Source organism: Trichosurus vulpecula, chromosome 8, assembly GCF_011100635.1.
Source record: "Trichosurus vulpecula isolate mTriVul1 chromosome 8, mTriVul1.pri, whole genome shotgun sequence".
Taxonomy (NCBI): domain Eukaryota; kingdom Metazoa; phylum Chordata; class Mammalia; order Diprotodontia; family Phalangeridae; genus Trichosurus; species Trichosurus vulpecula.
In genome coordinates, this window is record NC_050580.1 from 31,062,638 (window position 1) to 31,077,925 (window position 15,288).

The following is a 15,288-nucleotide window of genomic DNA, read 5'->3' on the forward strand; positions in this document are numbered from 1 at the left end:
TATCCAACTTGATCCTTTATTCACCAGATGGTGGCTTTTACATGATTTTCTACTGTTTCTAAAATAATATCCTCTCAAAGGACGAATGAAGATTTTATACCATTAAGAGTATTAATGCTGAAGGCATTAATGAAAAGAGAATTTCTACAGTATTTTCAGTAGTAGCAACATCATGGGAAGCAGCACATGGCCTCCCATAATGTCTACTTTGAAAGATGTCAACGTTTCCATTTAAAGTTGTTATGGTTATTAGCTAATCCTCTTTGTAGGGAGGTCTGATCTGTGCTTCATTGGAACAGGGCACTCCCGATGAGAAAGCTCCCTTTACCAACGCAGGTCAGTTCCTTCTCTTTGACTTGGTCTTGCAGAGCTACCTCGAGCACTGAGAGCCAATACTGACAAAGCCAATATCTGGCCGAGGCGGGACCCGAAGCCCCCACTAGCTCTCTGTTCACTTGGTCGTGCTGCTTCTTGTTATCCTTCAAAGAGAGCCCTACTGGAGAGCTGAGAGGGACCCTAAAGAGAATGCGGCCCAAGGCCCTCATTTTACACACAAAGAAAGTTGAGCCACCATTCAGCAGCAGAGGCAGCCCTTCCTTGAGCACAGCCCAACGCTGGCCCTCCTTTGCCACCATTATGCACTATCTCCATTAGCTCCATGGCTAATGGATAATGATGGGAAATGGGTAAATTGGGTCATAACTGTAAAGAACAGTTCACCAACTGAACTGCTCCTCTCTCAATGAACTACAACGATGAAGACTGTGCCTCATCACCAGATCCCTAAATAAAATACTTTATTAAAACATTAGGAAGAAATGACTGACCAGCATCATTTCCTATTACATTGGTCAAATTCCAGTGAGACGTTAAATAACGAGAATATCAATTTCACAGTTATTAAAAACATGACAGCCCTAAGTTTGGGAAATACGAGGGCTTAATGTTTGTTAAGGTGTCTCATCTGAGGGCTCTTTTTGTAAAAACAATTACAAAGTTTTCCAGTGACTTAGTTATATGTGAAAAGTATTAAAGCATCATCAACTCTAACCTTCCCCTCCATGTCAGTTCAGGATTGTTTAAGTGGCTCTAATGAGAACTTCTTATGATTCTTTTCACAAAAGAAATATTGAACATTTTGATGTAGAAGCAGGCACGGGTCTTGTTAAAAAAAAAGAATCACAGAGCTTGCTCGATTGTGATTAAATAATAGAGTCAAAGGAAATTCCCCAATTCCAATATAATGGTATTTTCTTTTTCTTCATTTTAAATAAAATACCACACATTTCTCAAGGAATCAAAACAAAACAACCAAGTAATCAATGATTTTTAGAATTTTTATGTGAAGCATTTAATATAAAAGCTGGATGGCTTTTAAAAATTATTTTAATTATAAGACAGAATAGAATGTTCTAATCTTTTTTGTAACTCAAGCAGTTACTAAGAAACTAATAAAGACATATAAAATATACTAATCACTATAAAGCTGTTTAATCCCATAAGGCAGACATCAGATACAACAATTAAATTCAATTCTCATCTAAAATAGAATTAAATGGAAATACTTACAAAGAAATTGTTTTTTCTTTTCCAATGGCAATTCATGAAAAACTTCCCAGAAAATTTTTATTGTAGGATGGTCTGCCCAATATTCCCCTTTGTATTCTGTGTTCTAGAAACAACAACAGAACCAAGTGAGCTTCATGTTAATAAAAGGCAGATCTCTTTGGATGTGAAACATCAGCGCAATAAGAAAATGAGGCTGAGAACCAGGGCTTGGATCCTTGGATCCTTACCTGGGCCAGTTGCCTCCCCACTATTTCACTGCTATGAATCCCTAAGGAGAAAAGCAGTCCTAGCCTTGACAATCCTTCTTGCAAATTAGTGCCACTAGTCATGAGGAAGAGGGAAAGATCAATTTTCAGGGAAAATTCACTAATATTGGAAAAAAACAAATTAAAGTACACATCCTATTGATGGTTGGTCAGTGATATTTTTATATGTGAAAAAAATACCATGCCTTGAATTTTTATGTCTACATATCAAACCACCTTTAGCTTCATTACAATTAACCATAATGCTCACATGTACATGCAGTAAAGATTTACATTAAGGAAAGTAATTTATCCAAATGACAAAAGTATCCTAAAACCTAGCTTCTCTTTCTCATTGTATATTTAAAACATTAAAAATTTGTATCTTGCTTCATTGATAATTATCTTTTTTTTTTTTTGCAGGGCGGAAGGCAGGGCAATTGGGGTTAAGTGACTTCCCCAAGGTCACACAGCTAGTGTGTCAAGTGTCTGAGGCCCGATTTGAACTTTGGTCCTCCTGACTCCAGGGCTGGTGCTCTACTCACTGCGCCAACTAGCCGCCCAGATAATTATTATCTTGATAGATACTCTGTTCTCCCAAAACTTCTCACCAGCCACTTGTGACAAATAAAGGATAGAAAAGTATAAATTTTGTGTATTTCCTAAATTTTGGCTCTCCTCATTTGCTTGAATGGCTGGTTCTTAGTCAATGTTTTATTTATTTAATAACTTAAATACAAGGTTTCTGCATGAAATCTGTGTCTACACGTAGGATGGCAGTGGGGAGGAAAAAAGTGGGAAGAGAAAGAAAAAAAATCTTTTAAAAACAATTTTGTTAGTGTATATTCAACATCTCAATACAAAAGGGCATTTTCTAGGCCAGGGCTGTCCAACCTTAGGTTTTTAATGAAACCACAGACAATATATTTTGATTTGCCATTTTAGTGAGAGCTCTGCGGTAGCTCGGCTTCATTTACTAAAGCATTTATGTAAATTTCTATGCTTGTAGGCAGGCTGCATGCAGCCCGCAGGCCACATTTTGGACAGCCCTGTTCTATGCTATAAACCATCATTACTGCAATGATGAATCAAGAGATATAATTCAAGAAGCAGGTGTAAAGGAGAGTCTGCCCGGGACATCTATTTTTAAAATGTGCCACTGTTGTAGCTAAGATCATTCCCAAGTTACATTGTAATCATTCCCCCCAAAATACTCAAAGATATTCCACTTTGTCATGACAATATAATCATTTCTTAATACTGTAATACTTAAGCTTACCTCATATTATTCAGAATTTTGTGCAAAGAATTTTGGAGAAAATTTCCAATAATACCAGACTGGTGTGTAGATACGGTAGCAGTTAATTCAGAGAGATTTTAGCTTGCTTACAGAATTGATAAGACTTTCCTTTGCAATGGGGAAGACTTACAAATGGACAAGTGGAATGTGAAGAGAAATCTAAACATTTCAACTCAGCTCTGTGCTTCAAAACCAACTTCTGGCAAACTATTTTCTAGAGCCATTAGCCAAACCAGAAATTGGTAGAAATTACCAAAGAGTAGCAAAATGTCCCAAAAGGGGAGGCGAAAGGGAGAACAGAAAGAAGCAAGAGATGTAAACGTTACATGACTGGGGAAGCAGCCCTGCAAGAGCTGAGAGGTGGGTATAAAACCAAAGCACTTCCCAAGCAATGTTCTCCCCTCCCTTGACTTCTCTATACTATGATGACAAGACTGAGGATGGGGAGGGGTATCCACCATCACACAGGTAAGAAAACAGAGGGCAAGAGTGGAGAAGGAATCTAAGGTCACACTGACCTTGTTGCAGAGCTGGGATTCTCTTAGCTAATTTATTAATTGTGCATTGAGAGCTGCTAACTACAACAAAAAGCCTTTAGGCAGTTAGATGGTGCCATTGTGCACAAAGCACTGGTCAGGAAAACTCAAGTTCAAATGCAGCCTCAGACACTTCCTAGCTGTGTGACCCTGGGCAAGTCACCTCACCCCTATGTGCCTATGTTCCTCATCTGACTCCCAGGGTTGTTGTGAGAATCAAACAAGATAATGATTCTACAATGTTCACTCAGGTGCCTGGCACACAACAGGTGCTGTAACAGTGGCCGATTCCTTCCTTCTTCATTTATTAAGTGTCACAGGCCAGACACTCCCCAGCACACACAGGATACACTGGAGCCCATCTCTGAGTGCAGGCACTACTCTTAATGGGGATGAGGAAAGACTTCTCATAGAAGGTGGGATTTGGGCTGAGCCTCGAAGGAGGCCAGAGATGCCAAGGGCAGAGGTGAAAAGGCAGAATGTACCAGGCACAGCTGGAAGGCAGAAGGTCTCGTGAGAGGAATGGTCAGGAGGACAGCATCTAGATCACCAAGTACATGACACAGAACAAAGAGTAAGAAAAAGGGTCCGGGTAAAAAGCTCCTATGTGAACTCTGAATATACCCAAATGGTGAACAGCCCTCTTGTTACCGTAAGTGCAGGAACTTATGCAGCTAATATTTCAAAGAGGAACCACTGCAGATCTGTTGGAAATTCCCAGATACCTGACAGGTAAGAATATAGGGCTTCTTTCTGAGGTCATTATCCTTTTAGCAAACACTGTTAATTTAATGCTACTCTTGATGAACAGATATTTTACACTGTTACTCTAAAGAGAGCTCATTTCTGATACCTGCTTTCCTCTGATACTTCTGATACTTCTGCTTTGAGACTGGTAGGGAAAAAATTGTAAACAAAACACTTCAATAATGCCAGAGTTTTTCATAAACTTTCTTTGGCTGAAATGGACAGAAAATTTACTCAGTCCTCCCTGGAGCTGCCAACTGGCCAATGTCACAAACACCTGTTTTTTTAACAAGAAGAATGCCAGCAACGTGAAATACAAAAACTTCAAATCTAATTAAAGTCACTGTTTTCAAACACACATTTCCCAAATCATTCACTGTCTAACATAAACAAAAGTGGTGCTTTCCTTTCAAATGATAAGACCAATTTGGGCAAATGTAGGCCAATGAACTAATAGGAAAGATTTCTACCAAACTCAGTATTAGCTTGAATCCAGTAGCTTACTTTTATACTGGTCTTCAAAATTACCCACAAGCTTGTTTCTCCTTACCTTTTCAAGTTCTTTCCAATCATAGTTTGTATTCCCAATCACCATTGCCTGTAGTTCATTAGGATGGAAGAGCTGAAGGACTTTCCCGCCACACACTTTATGAAAGCCCTCATGAAAAGCATCAAATAAGGAAGCCACAGATTTATTGAATATGTAGTCCACATAAGCATCAACAAATTCCTGCCTAGAAATGGGAAGAAAAGATAAAGATATACAGATAATTTTTTTTTAAATTAAAAGCCGAATTCCCTTGCTGGGAAGGCAGCATCATATCATTCTATGACAACTCAATGTGCGCTTACAGACATGATGATGCACTTACGGGCTACTTTCCCACAAACTGAGCTACAGTGTGGAAGAGTTCAAAAATGGCTATCAATAGAGCCATCTATTACAGATAAAAATTGGATGACCACCAAAATGATTCATAAATGCGCAAAAATACTTGCACTCTGGAAAACTACGAAAAATATGGACCCCCTTACTTTTGGTTCAGAAGATGCTTGTACAAGTATAACTGAAATTGAAAGTTGTTGCTGGCTTCTGAACAATGAAGACTAATTCTACATTTGGGGAACTTCATACCATTTAACAGTCTGAAGCCATTGTAAGGGCTTGACAACTATTGTGAAATAATAATAAAAGCAGAATGTTGTTAATTAGCTCGCCCATAAGCTACTATGTGCCAGGCAGTACGCTCAGCCCTTCCACAGTGTCTTATTTGAGGATTCACAATTTAAAGCCTAATCTGATTTCCCAAGGAATTAGGGAGAATAAAGGAGGCTAATAAAGCAAACTTCAACTTCATTTTCCACATTCTAAGAAGAAAAAAAAAGGTAGGGAAATTGTGGCCCTAACAATTCCACGTTAATAATAATTTAGCCCACATTTCCTTAGTAAAGCTGACAAGGTGGGAGTATAGGTTATTATCAAACCCAAAACCTGTTAACAAAAGATCTTTGAAAGTACTTAGGAAACTTGCAAATCAACTCTCTCCCCCACACTACAGCTACTACTCATATTTTAAAATTCTGATCTAAAAATGACCTTTGTAAGTTGAGATCTATAAAACAGGGGGAAAGATTCTGACCTGCCTTACACTATACCGGATGCCAGCACAAAACCACTTACCGATTTTGTTTACTAACAGCGGTGTCTGCCCCATTTAGAATCAGGTCTTTCACTTCAGTTGTTCCAAAGTTCTCAACAGTGATCTATTCAATCAGATCAAACAGAGGATTATCATTGTGATTATACTTAAACTGTGGGTAAAAATCTGTATCTTCTGCTTTTCATAGTTGGATTATTGCGAACAAACGGTACGCATACCTGTGCTGTCACGGTCTGGTGATATCACTGCCCCTAGGAAATATTTCTGCCCCTGGTAATAGCCTTGCACATAACCAGAGTGAAAGGAACTTTTCATATCTATGTCTCATTATGAGTTTACTGACTGCGAACACACCTTCAATATTTCTAACACCATACTATGATCCCTTTTCATCCTCCCTAAAAGCCCTCTCCCTCCTTCTCCACTTACTTAAAATTTCATCTATCCTGTAAGGCCCCAGTAAATGTCCATTTTCTCTGATCTTCTCCCAGGGTCCACAGGGGAGTTTATTCAAGCAGGCACCCTATGGAGCTCTCCTCACAACCTACCAATCATCACAGAATTTTAGAGCTGAAAGAACCTAAGAACATGCAACCCACCCCCTCGGCAAATCTACAAACAAGCCCAGAAAAGTTGGGTGATAAACCAAGGTCACGCAGTTAATCAAGTACCAAATCTGAAAAAAAAAGTCTTGTCTTTCATTCCCACCACAATAACACAGTTCCCAACTGCTTGGTCCTTTTTGTTTCTGAATTAGTCTGGATACTCTGGGAAGGCAGGGTTGTGCCCTCACACTTCTTTGTAACCCTAGTGCTGAACACATGGCAGTGAACAAAGGCTCAGCAGTTAACAAAGACTGTGAAGCTAATTTTTACCAAGAAATGAGATAAGGAAAAAACCTATGTGTAAAGTGCTTCCCAAAGTTCAAACAGGAGGTGACAGAGCTAGAGAGCAAGTAAGAAGTGGCAGGATGTTCTGTAACACATCCTTCTAACTCACCGTAAAATTGAGACAAAATGTGTCCTCTATATCATCTTCTGGATAATCCAGTAATTGTTGCATGCTTCTGCAAAACAACATATAGGTCCCTTTAGGTGAAAAAGGATAATTAGGTGTTCTGAACACCTTGCCTATATAAACTTTTTTCCCTAACAATGTTAGCTAACACATACATAGCACCTATGATATGCCAGACACTCTGCAAAATCTTCGACAATTATTACCTCATTTGAGCCTCATAACAACCCTGGAAGGTAAGGGCTATTACTATCCTCATTTTATAGAAGAAGAAACTGAGGTGGACAGAGGTTAAGTGACTTGCCCAGGTTCACAGGGCTAGTAAGCATCTATGGTTGCATTTGTCACGTCTTCCTGATGCACACAGCTGCCTAACAGTTCTTTTGGTAGCAATTTAGACTTTCATCAACTGTATGGTGAAAGTCTGTGAAATCTTTTTATTCTATTTTATTTTGTGTCTCTCCCCATGTAAGGGAATCTCAAAGACAAGCTTGAGAAAATATCCTGGTTTTTTTCTCTTGGTTCATGTGAAAGAAAAAAAATCACTTTGAGGCTTTGCTTGCTACCTCTGAAAGCAAGTATCAGAGTGTGTGTTTCACATTACATTTCCATTCCATGCTCTGTGTAATTCAGTGAGCAGCAAAAAGAAATGTCTGAAACTTCCAGAAGAGAATCTAGTACATCAAAAATAAAATTGATGTAAAAATTTTCATTGAGTTTTCGATATTCTGCCGACATCAAAGAATTCTCAGAAAATGCTACTCTCATAAATGTGTTCTCTGTGGCTGACTTTCAAAAAATCATCAATCGTGCCTCAAATCATACCTTTGACAGAAAATACCAATCACGCTCATTAAATAATCTTCATTCAGAGGAATGCTCTGTAGTCACCCTGTTAAAAAGGGCTTCTTGTTCCCATTTGACATTTAACAATAATAAATCTGCTCACTTTAGGCAAATAAATGAACATTATTTCTTCCCCCTCCCCTGCACTCCCACTATGTGAATCCCCACTAACCTCCCAACGTCAGGCATCAGCTCCTTCAAATCATCGAGGGAAGCCTTCTTTTTCAGCAGCTTCTTGTACAAAGCCAAAGGGAAATGGAGGTCTACAATAGTAAAGTTATAAATTGCTAATCCACAGATAACTCCAATCAAGTGGAACAAATCACTGTCTTCAAAGGTCTATGAATTTCAAAGGGGAAAAAAAAATCAGTGATAACTTGAGGTCACAAAAATAAGTCAGAAATTCTTACTATAGTAAATAAAAATGAATGTAATATTGCATCTTAAACACAAACAGGCAGGTGGGCTGATTGATGACAACTGGCTCACTGCAATCTGAGACTCCTGTTAAAAAGATACAAAGAGTCCTAAAGCAGAGCAGGAGTGCCAAACAAAATTCCACGCTGTGCACGGGCATTACAAAGAACTCTTAAAAGACTTGAGTATCAAGGTAAAGAACAGAAGCATATTGACCATTACTGACTTCTCCCAATTCCAACTTCTACAAGTTGAGTAAAGCATCTCAAGGAAGTTTACTCTGATCTAACGGCTTCTTTTCTTGAGTAACAGAGAAATGGCTACAGTGCTCTTCTGTGGAACATAATACAATTAAAGTTCACCTTAAGATTTCAATCGTGAAAAAAATTTCAGTTAAGAGAATCTTCTGAAGCCAACTGCTGGTTAATCTCTCCCTGGCTTACTAATGAAGCTTATGTGGAGTGCAGATATGGACAAAAAGGTTTCTCAGGCTCATTGACTATTAAATGTAGGCATTTTGATAAAGATGCTGAATGTTCAATGTTAGAAATTTGGTGGTTGTTCTGACAAATTACTGTTATCAGAATAACTTGAAATTTAAGCAATTTCTTACCTTGTCAGAAAACCAAATGAGCCTAGAATCTTCATGATACCTAAACATGCCATATTTCGGATCCAGCAACTCTCTCATGATAAGCAAGAAAAATTCTTTGCGTACACCTCCTGCATCAACAGCATCTTCTCCTACAAAAATAACCTACAAAGCACACATTAATTTAAAAACAAATATGCTCAGTTGGCTACATAACAAACACACATGAAGGACCAAAAGGACACAGGTCTTTCAATATGTTGCCATCAGAGAGAAAGAAAAATGTTAAATTACCTTAAGTGGCTTTTTGTAATCTATATTCTTCGTTTTCCTAAGGACTTCCATTGCATCACCTACAATATTTTCTCTACGGACTACAAGAATTAGACAAGGATTCACAGACTCAATCACAGGGAGAAAAAGAGAGGAGACATTCTGTCTGTGGGCCTGGTCGATAGCCATCTGTAAAACAAAAGGTTTAAACTTAAAAAAAAAAGAAGTAGTGGTACTTCTTAGAGGCTACTGCTAAAAGCTAGACAACATTCATCAGCCAGTCAGTTAATAAGCATCATGACAAGCACTGGGCTAAGTGCCAGGGATACAAAAAGAGGCAAAACATAGTCCCTACCCTCACGGAACTCACCCTCCAATAAGGGAGACAACAAATAAATACGTACAAATGAGCTACATACACAACAAATGGGAAATAATTAAAAGACAGAAGGCCCTAGAATTATGAGGGGTTGGGGAAGGCAGCTTGAAAAAAATGGGATTTTAGTTGGGAACTAAAGGAAGCCAGGAGGTGCAGATAAGGAGGGAGAACATTCCAGACAGGGGGACAGCTAGAGAAAATGCGTGGAGATGCAGTGCCTTGCTTATGGGACAGTAAGGATACCTGTGTGTCACTGTAGTCTACATGGAGGGGTAGAAGGTGAAAGAAGACTGGGACAGGGGGGATAGAAGGGGGATAGGAGCACATAGGTCATTAAGGGCTCTGGAGGCCAAACAGAAGATTTTGTATTTGATCCTGAAAATTATAAGGAGTCACTGCAGTTTACCGAGTAGGGGGGTAACAGAGTTGGAAATGCACTTTAGGAAAATTACTTAGGCAGCTGAATGGAAAATGGATTTGAGTGGAGAGAGACAAGGCAGACAGACCTATCAGGAGACAACTGCGATAGTTCAAGCAGGAGGTGATGAGGCCCTGCACCAGGGTGTGGTAGCACTATCAGAGGACAGAATAGGGCATATCTGCAAGATGTCACAAAGGTGAAATCAGCAGACCCTGGCAATAGATTGGATACAGGAGGTGAGAGAGAGTGAGGAGCCCAGGATAATTCCCAGGTTGTGAGCCTGAAGGACTCGGAGGATGGTGGTACACTCTACAGTAACAGGAAAGACAGGAGGAGGGGAGCATTTAGGGGGAAAGAGAAAGAGTTTTATTTTTTAAGTGACAACTAAGTATGAAGGAACTTGCCAACGAAAAACCCTTCTTTGTGTTGAGATTGACAACTTGCCAGTGACATGATGCCATGGACAAGCTCTGAACTTTTAACAAAACTGATGAATCTGAGTACTATGCTGTTCTCTCGAGATCTCTTGATAAGAGCAAGAAGCAGAGGCTAAGATTCTACAGACTACAAACTCAGCACTTCTCATTTTTCTTTCTTGCCTGCACTGTACATGGGATTTTACTTCTATTTATTTTGCTTCTTACTGTCTACAAAACTAGTTTTCCCTTTGTTGTTGTTCTCAAAATGTGCATTCTCTACTAGAGTCCTGAAGCGAATAGCTCAGTGGTTCAGTCAAGATGTCTGAAAAACCAGTCTGCCCGTAACTAAAACGGAAACCTACCAAAGCATTCATCTGTTCTGTAAAGAGAATGAGATGCAGGTACTCATCTCAGGAGGGAATTCCCTTAAAGGACTGGAAATTTGGGGAACATAAAAACAGAAAAAGGATTAGTTAACATAGTTAAGGGGAGAGGCTTCAAAAAAAGTATTATGAAACAGGCCAGAGTTTAATTGAAGAGTATCTTCCCATTCCCCATCCTTATCTTACAGCCTTTTTGCCTAGGTTTTCTATCATAGAGGTTAAAGTCATGAAACTAAGTATCTCAGGGAAACAAATAAAACTAGCAACCACACAGGAAATTCCCTTCAAAGGCTTAAACATGAATAATTAAACTGTGTACCCATCTTCAGAGTAGAATGGATGTGGGCTGGGTGTGTGTTCCTTCCCAATGTGGAGTGATGGAATATTCAAGAGAAATAAAAGACCCCGGGGGGGGGTGGCCTACTCAGCACTCATTTCGAAGAGACCTCAGACAACTGCAAGTCACGACTGCCCCTAAAGAATCCCTCTATACCATGTCCACCCCATCTTGCCCCTCTCTAGGATGCTAATGTTACTTGTAGAGAAGAGCAATGGCCTAGGGACAACCTGGCTTTTGGGCCCCAGGGAGCTAACCCATTCCTATGAAGTAACTGTCTCAGATGCTTATATATATGGCACTAGCTCAAGGTTGTGAGCTCAGCCCCTGAATCAAAGAGGTCAGGTCAGGCCTGGTCAGTCCAATGACAGGCCACTTGAAATGGATATTCCTCTGAACAGCAGCTCAAAATGCAATGCAGGAGAATAATTTTATTTCATTTTATTACTCCTGCAAAGTTTATTTAGGGTGTCTTCAAAAATTTCTGCTGGAGACAAAAAAAGATGACACAACACCCCTCAAGAATACCACGTGGGTTAATAGGCAAAAAATGACCTGAAATGCATTGTCTCAGTGACATCTGGGAAGAGGCAAGGAAAGGGTGTTGTAAAGCAAAAGGCTTTGCAAATCTTAAAATGGGATACAAATATTATTACTGTTCTTATTTGTCATAAAGAGAGAGGGCTATTTTTCTGAATAGGAGGCCCCAATTATCTGGGAAAAACTGGAATATGAGTTATGTTTGGAACTCTAAGCTTATTCCCTATAGTAGCTAGCCAGAACAAAGTAGGCCAGTCAAATTCTCAAAAACATCCCAATTTCTTCTACCTTACTGCTGAACTCCAAAAGCCAGTGTAGAGAGAGGCCCACAAAGCAACACAGGACCATTCATTCTTGACTTCAGACCTCCGGTGACAGGGAACCCAAGACCTCCAAGATGTGTTCAATCTACCTCAGAAAGTTCTCTTTCCTGGGGACTCTGGCCTTTCAAAAGCCAAACTTGCCACTGTAACTTCTACCTGTCACTCCTAGTTATGTTCTCGGGGACCAGCTGGAAGACAGCTACCATGTCACCCTTAAGCCCTCTTGTATCCAGGTTCAAGCATCAGGGAGATGTTTGCCCCCTCCCTCCTCTGATACAGCCACTACTTTGGTGCACCCTGGATGACTGCAACAGTTGGCTGCTTGGTTTGCCTGCCACTCCACTCCAACCTCAATTATGCTGTCAAATTAATCTTCTCAAAGTTCACATCTGACTAGGTCACCAACTGCGGCCCCCCCACCTCCACCCCGCCAAAAAACTCCAGTGGCTGCTACTACGTCTAGGACCAAAGAGAAAATGTTCTGATTGGCTTTAAAGCCCTTCCTACCTTTTCCAGTCTTCTTAGATCATAAGTCTCTCAGGTACTCTATGATCCTGAAGCACTGGCCTCCCTGCTGTTCTCTCCCAGCTTCATCGTCATCAGCTAGCCCCCAAGCCTGGGGCTCTTTTCCTTCTCACCTCTGTCTCTTGGCTTTCCCAGCTTCCTTCAAATTTCAGTTAAAATCCCACCTTCTGTGAGGGTGATCTATCCCCTCTGAGATGATCGCCAGTTCATCTTGTTTCTGTCTTGAGCACAGTTGTATGTATGTGGTCTCCCTGTAAGACTGTGAGCTCCTTGACAGTACAGACTATTTCTGTATGTCTTTGTATCTAGGTGCATATAACAGTGCCTGGCCCATATAAGGTGCTTAAAAAATTACTGTGGTTGACCTGGAAGAAAACCTTGGCAGTGTTCAGAGGATCTCAGCTGTAAAGGGCCTCGGAAGCCTAATAATTCCATAAAACTAATGACAAGCCTATTTTAAAGGACACACTATACTTACCAAATCACAGTCAAACCAAAGAATACAAAAATTCCCCTAAAATTTCTGACTATTCATTAATTTTTAAAAATATTTGCTATTTTGAGATGCAAAGGATAATACAGTAAATATACCCAAGTAATCAGTGAAATATTTTTACCTGCATCTGCAAGACTGCATCTGTTTGTAACAGTGTAGTTTTTGCCTGGGCATCAAATACAAATGGGTATGTACAAATTGTAACTGGGATTTCTGTTAACTGGAAGAAAAAAAAATTAAATATTAGCCTATGGCCTCGTGAGAGAATATTTTGTATGGAAAATTCAGAAAAACGACAAATTATACAATGCCATAATAACTTATGTACTTTTTTACATTTTGAAAATTACGTTAGTTTATTTTGCAAGTTCTGACTCATTCAAAAAGTGCCTAATTCTACACTTCACATACTAACATATTGCTCATTTTCTGAGTACTACAAAATACTTCTGATTTCATCAGTTCATCACACAGCAGGCTTTCATGTCTCAACAAATAGCTGTGGCTGGAACACTGCATCACTTGATGGGTCTTTTCTCTGATAATCTGATCTTCACCTAACTAAGGTATGAAATAAATTGGTTTCTAATTCCAGGTTAGAACAACAGTACTAAGAATGTACCAAATGCCAAATATAGGCATTATTCTCTTAAAGATGAACAAAATTACAAGTTTAAGTGTAAGGGAAGGTTGATCAAGGTAATTCAATTTGATAGGAATGCTTCTCTCTGTAAAGAGCAGAGATATCCCCACCGAGACTTCATTAAAAGAATGCTGGAGTGATTTTTATTTAAGGTTGCCCCCCAAGATCTGGTTGGCTGGGACTCTGGGGAGGTCAAACTTTGGGAGAGAACCAACTCTTGTGAGAAGAGCTGTTTCTTGAAGCTGGCATATAAAGGCAATAACCTACTAAGCATGTTTTTCACTTTTTTCCTGTTCAGAGGACAAACCAGATTACAGTAGAGAAGAACTAAGTTTGGACAGTGTGGTTAAGGAAACATGCCTATGGTCTCCTTCAGCAGACTGTCAATGGCTGCCTTACAGTACAAGCACATGAGAGTTACATGTGTTCACTCATATCCTGCCTTTCTACTTAACAAAAGACTTCCTGATAAAGGACTTTCTTAACCAAAGACAGAGCAACAGCCGGGACACTGAGGGAATATTGACCATTCCTGCAAAAATACTTGGTAGGAGCAGATGTATACTTTCATACATGGTCCCCAACTGTTCACAATGTTCTTGAATGCAACCCTCCTAGAGAAGAGAGGAATTTCTTTGACATTATGATCCCAGAATCTAGCCTTCTAGCAGAGAAGGTAGACTTTTTGGAGGCTGCTTCATGAATAACCATAAGCTTGAGAACGTGGAGATCTGACATTACAGAGACAGAAGGTAAAGTCTCAAGCACCTACCACTTAGAAAAAAGAAGAGCATCAAGGAAAAACTAAAATCGTGACACATGATGCTTTGCTTCCTCCTATTACAAAGAGCGATTCAGACAGTACAGACTAGAAGGGTACAATGTTGCCTATCTAGTAATCCCATCATGTTTGCCCCATTGTGGCAGTCCAAACCATTTGAGGAATTCTAAGCCTAGGAAGGAACTGTGTAGGACCTGCGAAAGAGCAAGGGAGTCACTAGAATGTTGGAGTACTGCCCTGCAGACAACTCCAAGTTCTGTTTCTTGCAAGGAGAGATGCTACATAGTGTTTAGTTATTTTCTATACCTATTTATGGGTTCACAAGAGTCCCCTGAGCTCCTATGAGTTCTTTGTACCTTCCCCATTGCGGGGGTAAGGAAAAAGCTGTCCTGGACCTGTCATGCATTTGCTACTCTGAGTGCTCACATTGGCACTAGGACTCTCTTTCACCTACATTGGGAGATTTCCCATAATAAATGTTGAGTGAGAGGCAAAAAAAAAAGCACAAAAAAGAAAATGGTCCTGTTGGATAAGGCTCCCCTAATCCCCCAAGTTTAGATCCGGAAGCCCAGAGTTGGGGGGGGGGTGTGCCCCAGGTCATAGATTAAATATTTCACTAACTGAGTCACCTAAGAAAAAGCATCCCCCAAACTAAATATTTGGAAGGTCTTGTGCCACTACTCAACACTCACCACTAACTTTTGCTACTGCCTGCCACAGCATACAATTTTCCTTACTACAAGTGTATGACATCATAATGATTACCCCTTAGCCAGGCTTAACTGATAATGTTTTGATATGGTTGTGTCCAATGATTACAGTCGTAATCAGCTGAATA

The 15,288-nt window shown here is 39.9% G+C and overlaps 1 protein-coding gene across 4 annotated transcripts in view; it reads right to left on the bottom strand.

Moving 5' to 3' along the window:
• HERC4 (HECT and RLD domain containing E3 ubiquitin protein ligase 4) overlaps window positions 1-15,288 on the bottom strand; it is a 94,902-nt gene that overhangs the window by 1,684 nt on the left and 77,930 nt on the right. For all 4 annotated transcript variants that reach the window (XM_036734458.1, XM_036734459.1, XM_036734456.1 and 1 more), the window contains 8 exons: window positions 13,148-13,246; window positions 9,225-9,392; window positions 8,952-9,095; window positions 8,094-8,260; window positions 7,058-7,124; window positions 6,079-6,161; window positions 4,948-5,131; window positions 1,570-1,672 (listed from right to left, as the gene is read on the bottom strand). In XM_036734458.1, coding sequence (XP_036590353.1) covers window positions 1,570-1,672; window positions 4,948-5,131; window positions 6,079-6,161; window positions 7,058-7,124; window positions 8,094-8,260; window positions 8,952-9,095; window positions 9,225-9,392; window positions 13,148-13,246 — 1,015 coding nt within the window. The remainder of the gene's footprint in view (window positions 1-1,569; window positions 1,673-4,947; window positions 5,132-6,078; window positions 6,162-7,057; window positions 7,125-8,093; window positions 8,261-8,951; window positions 9,096-9,224; window positions 9,393-13,147; window positions 13,247-15,288) is intronic.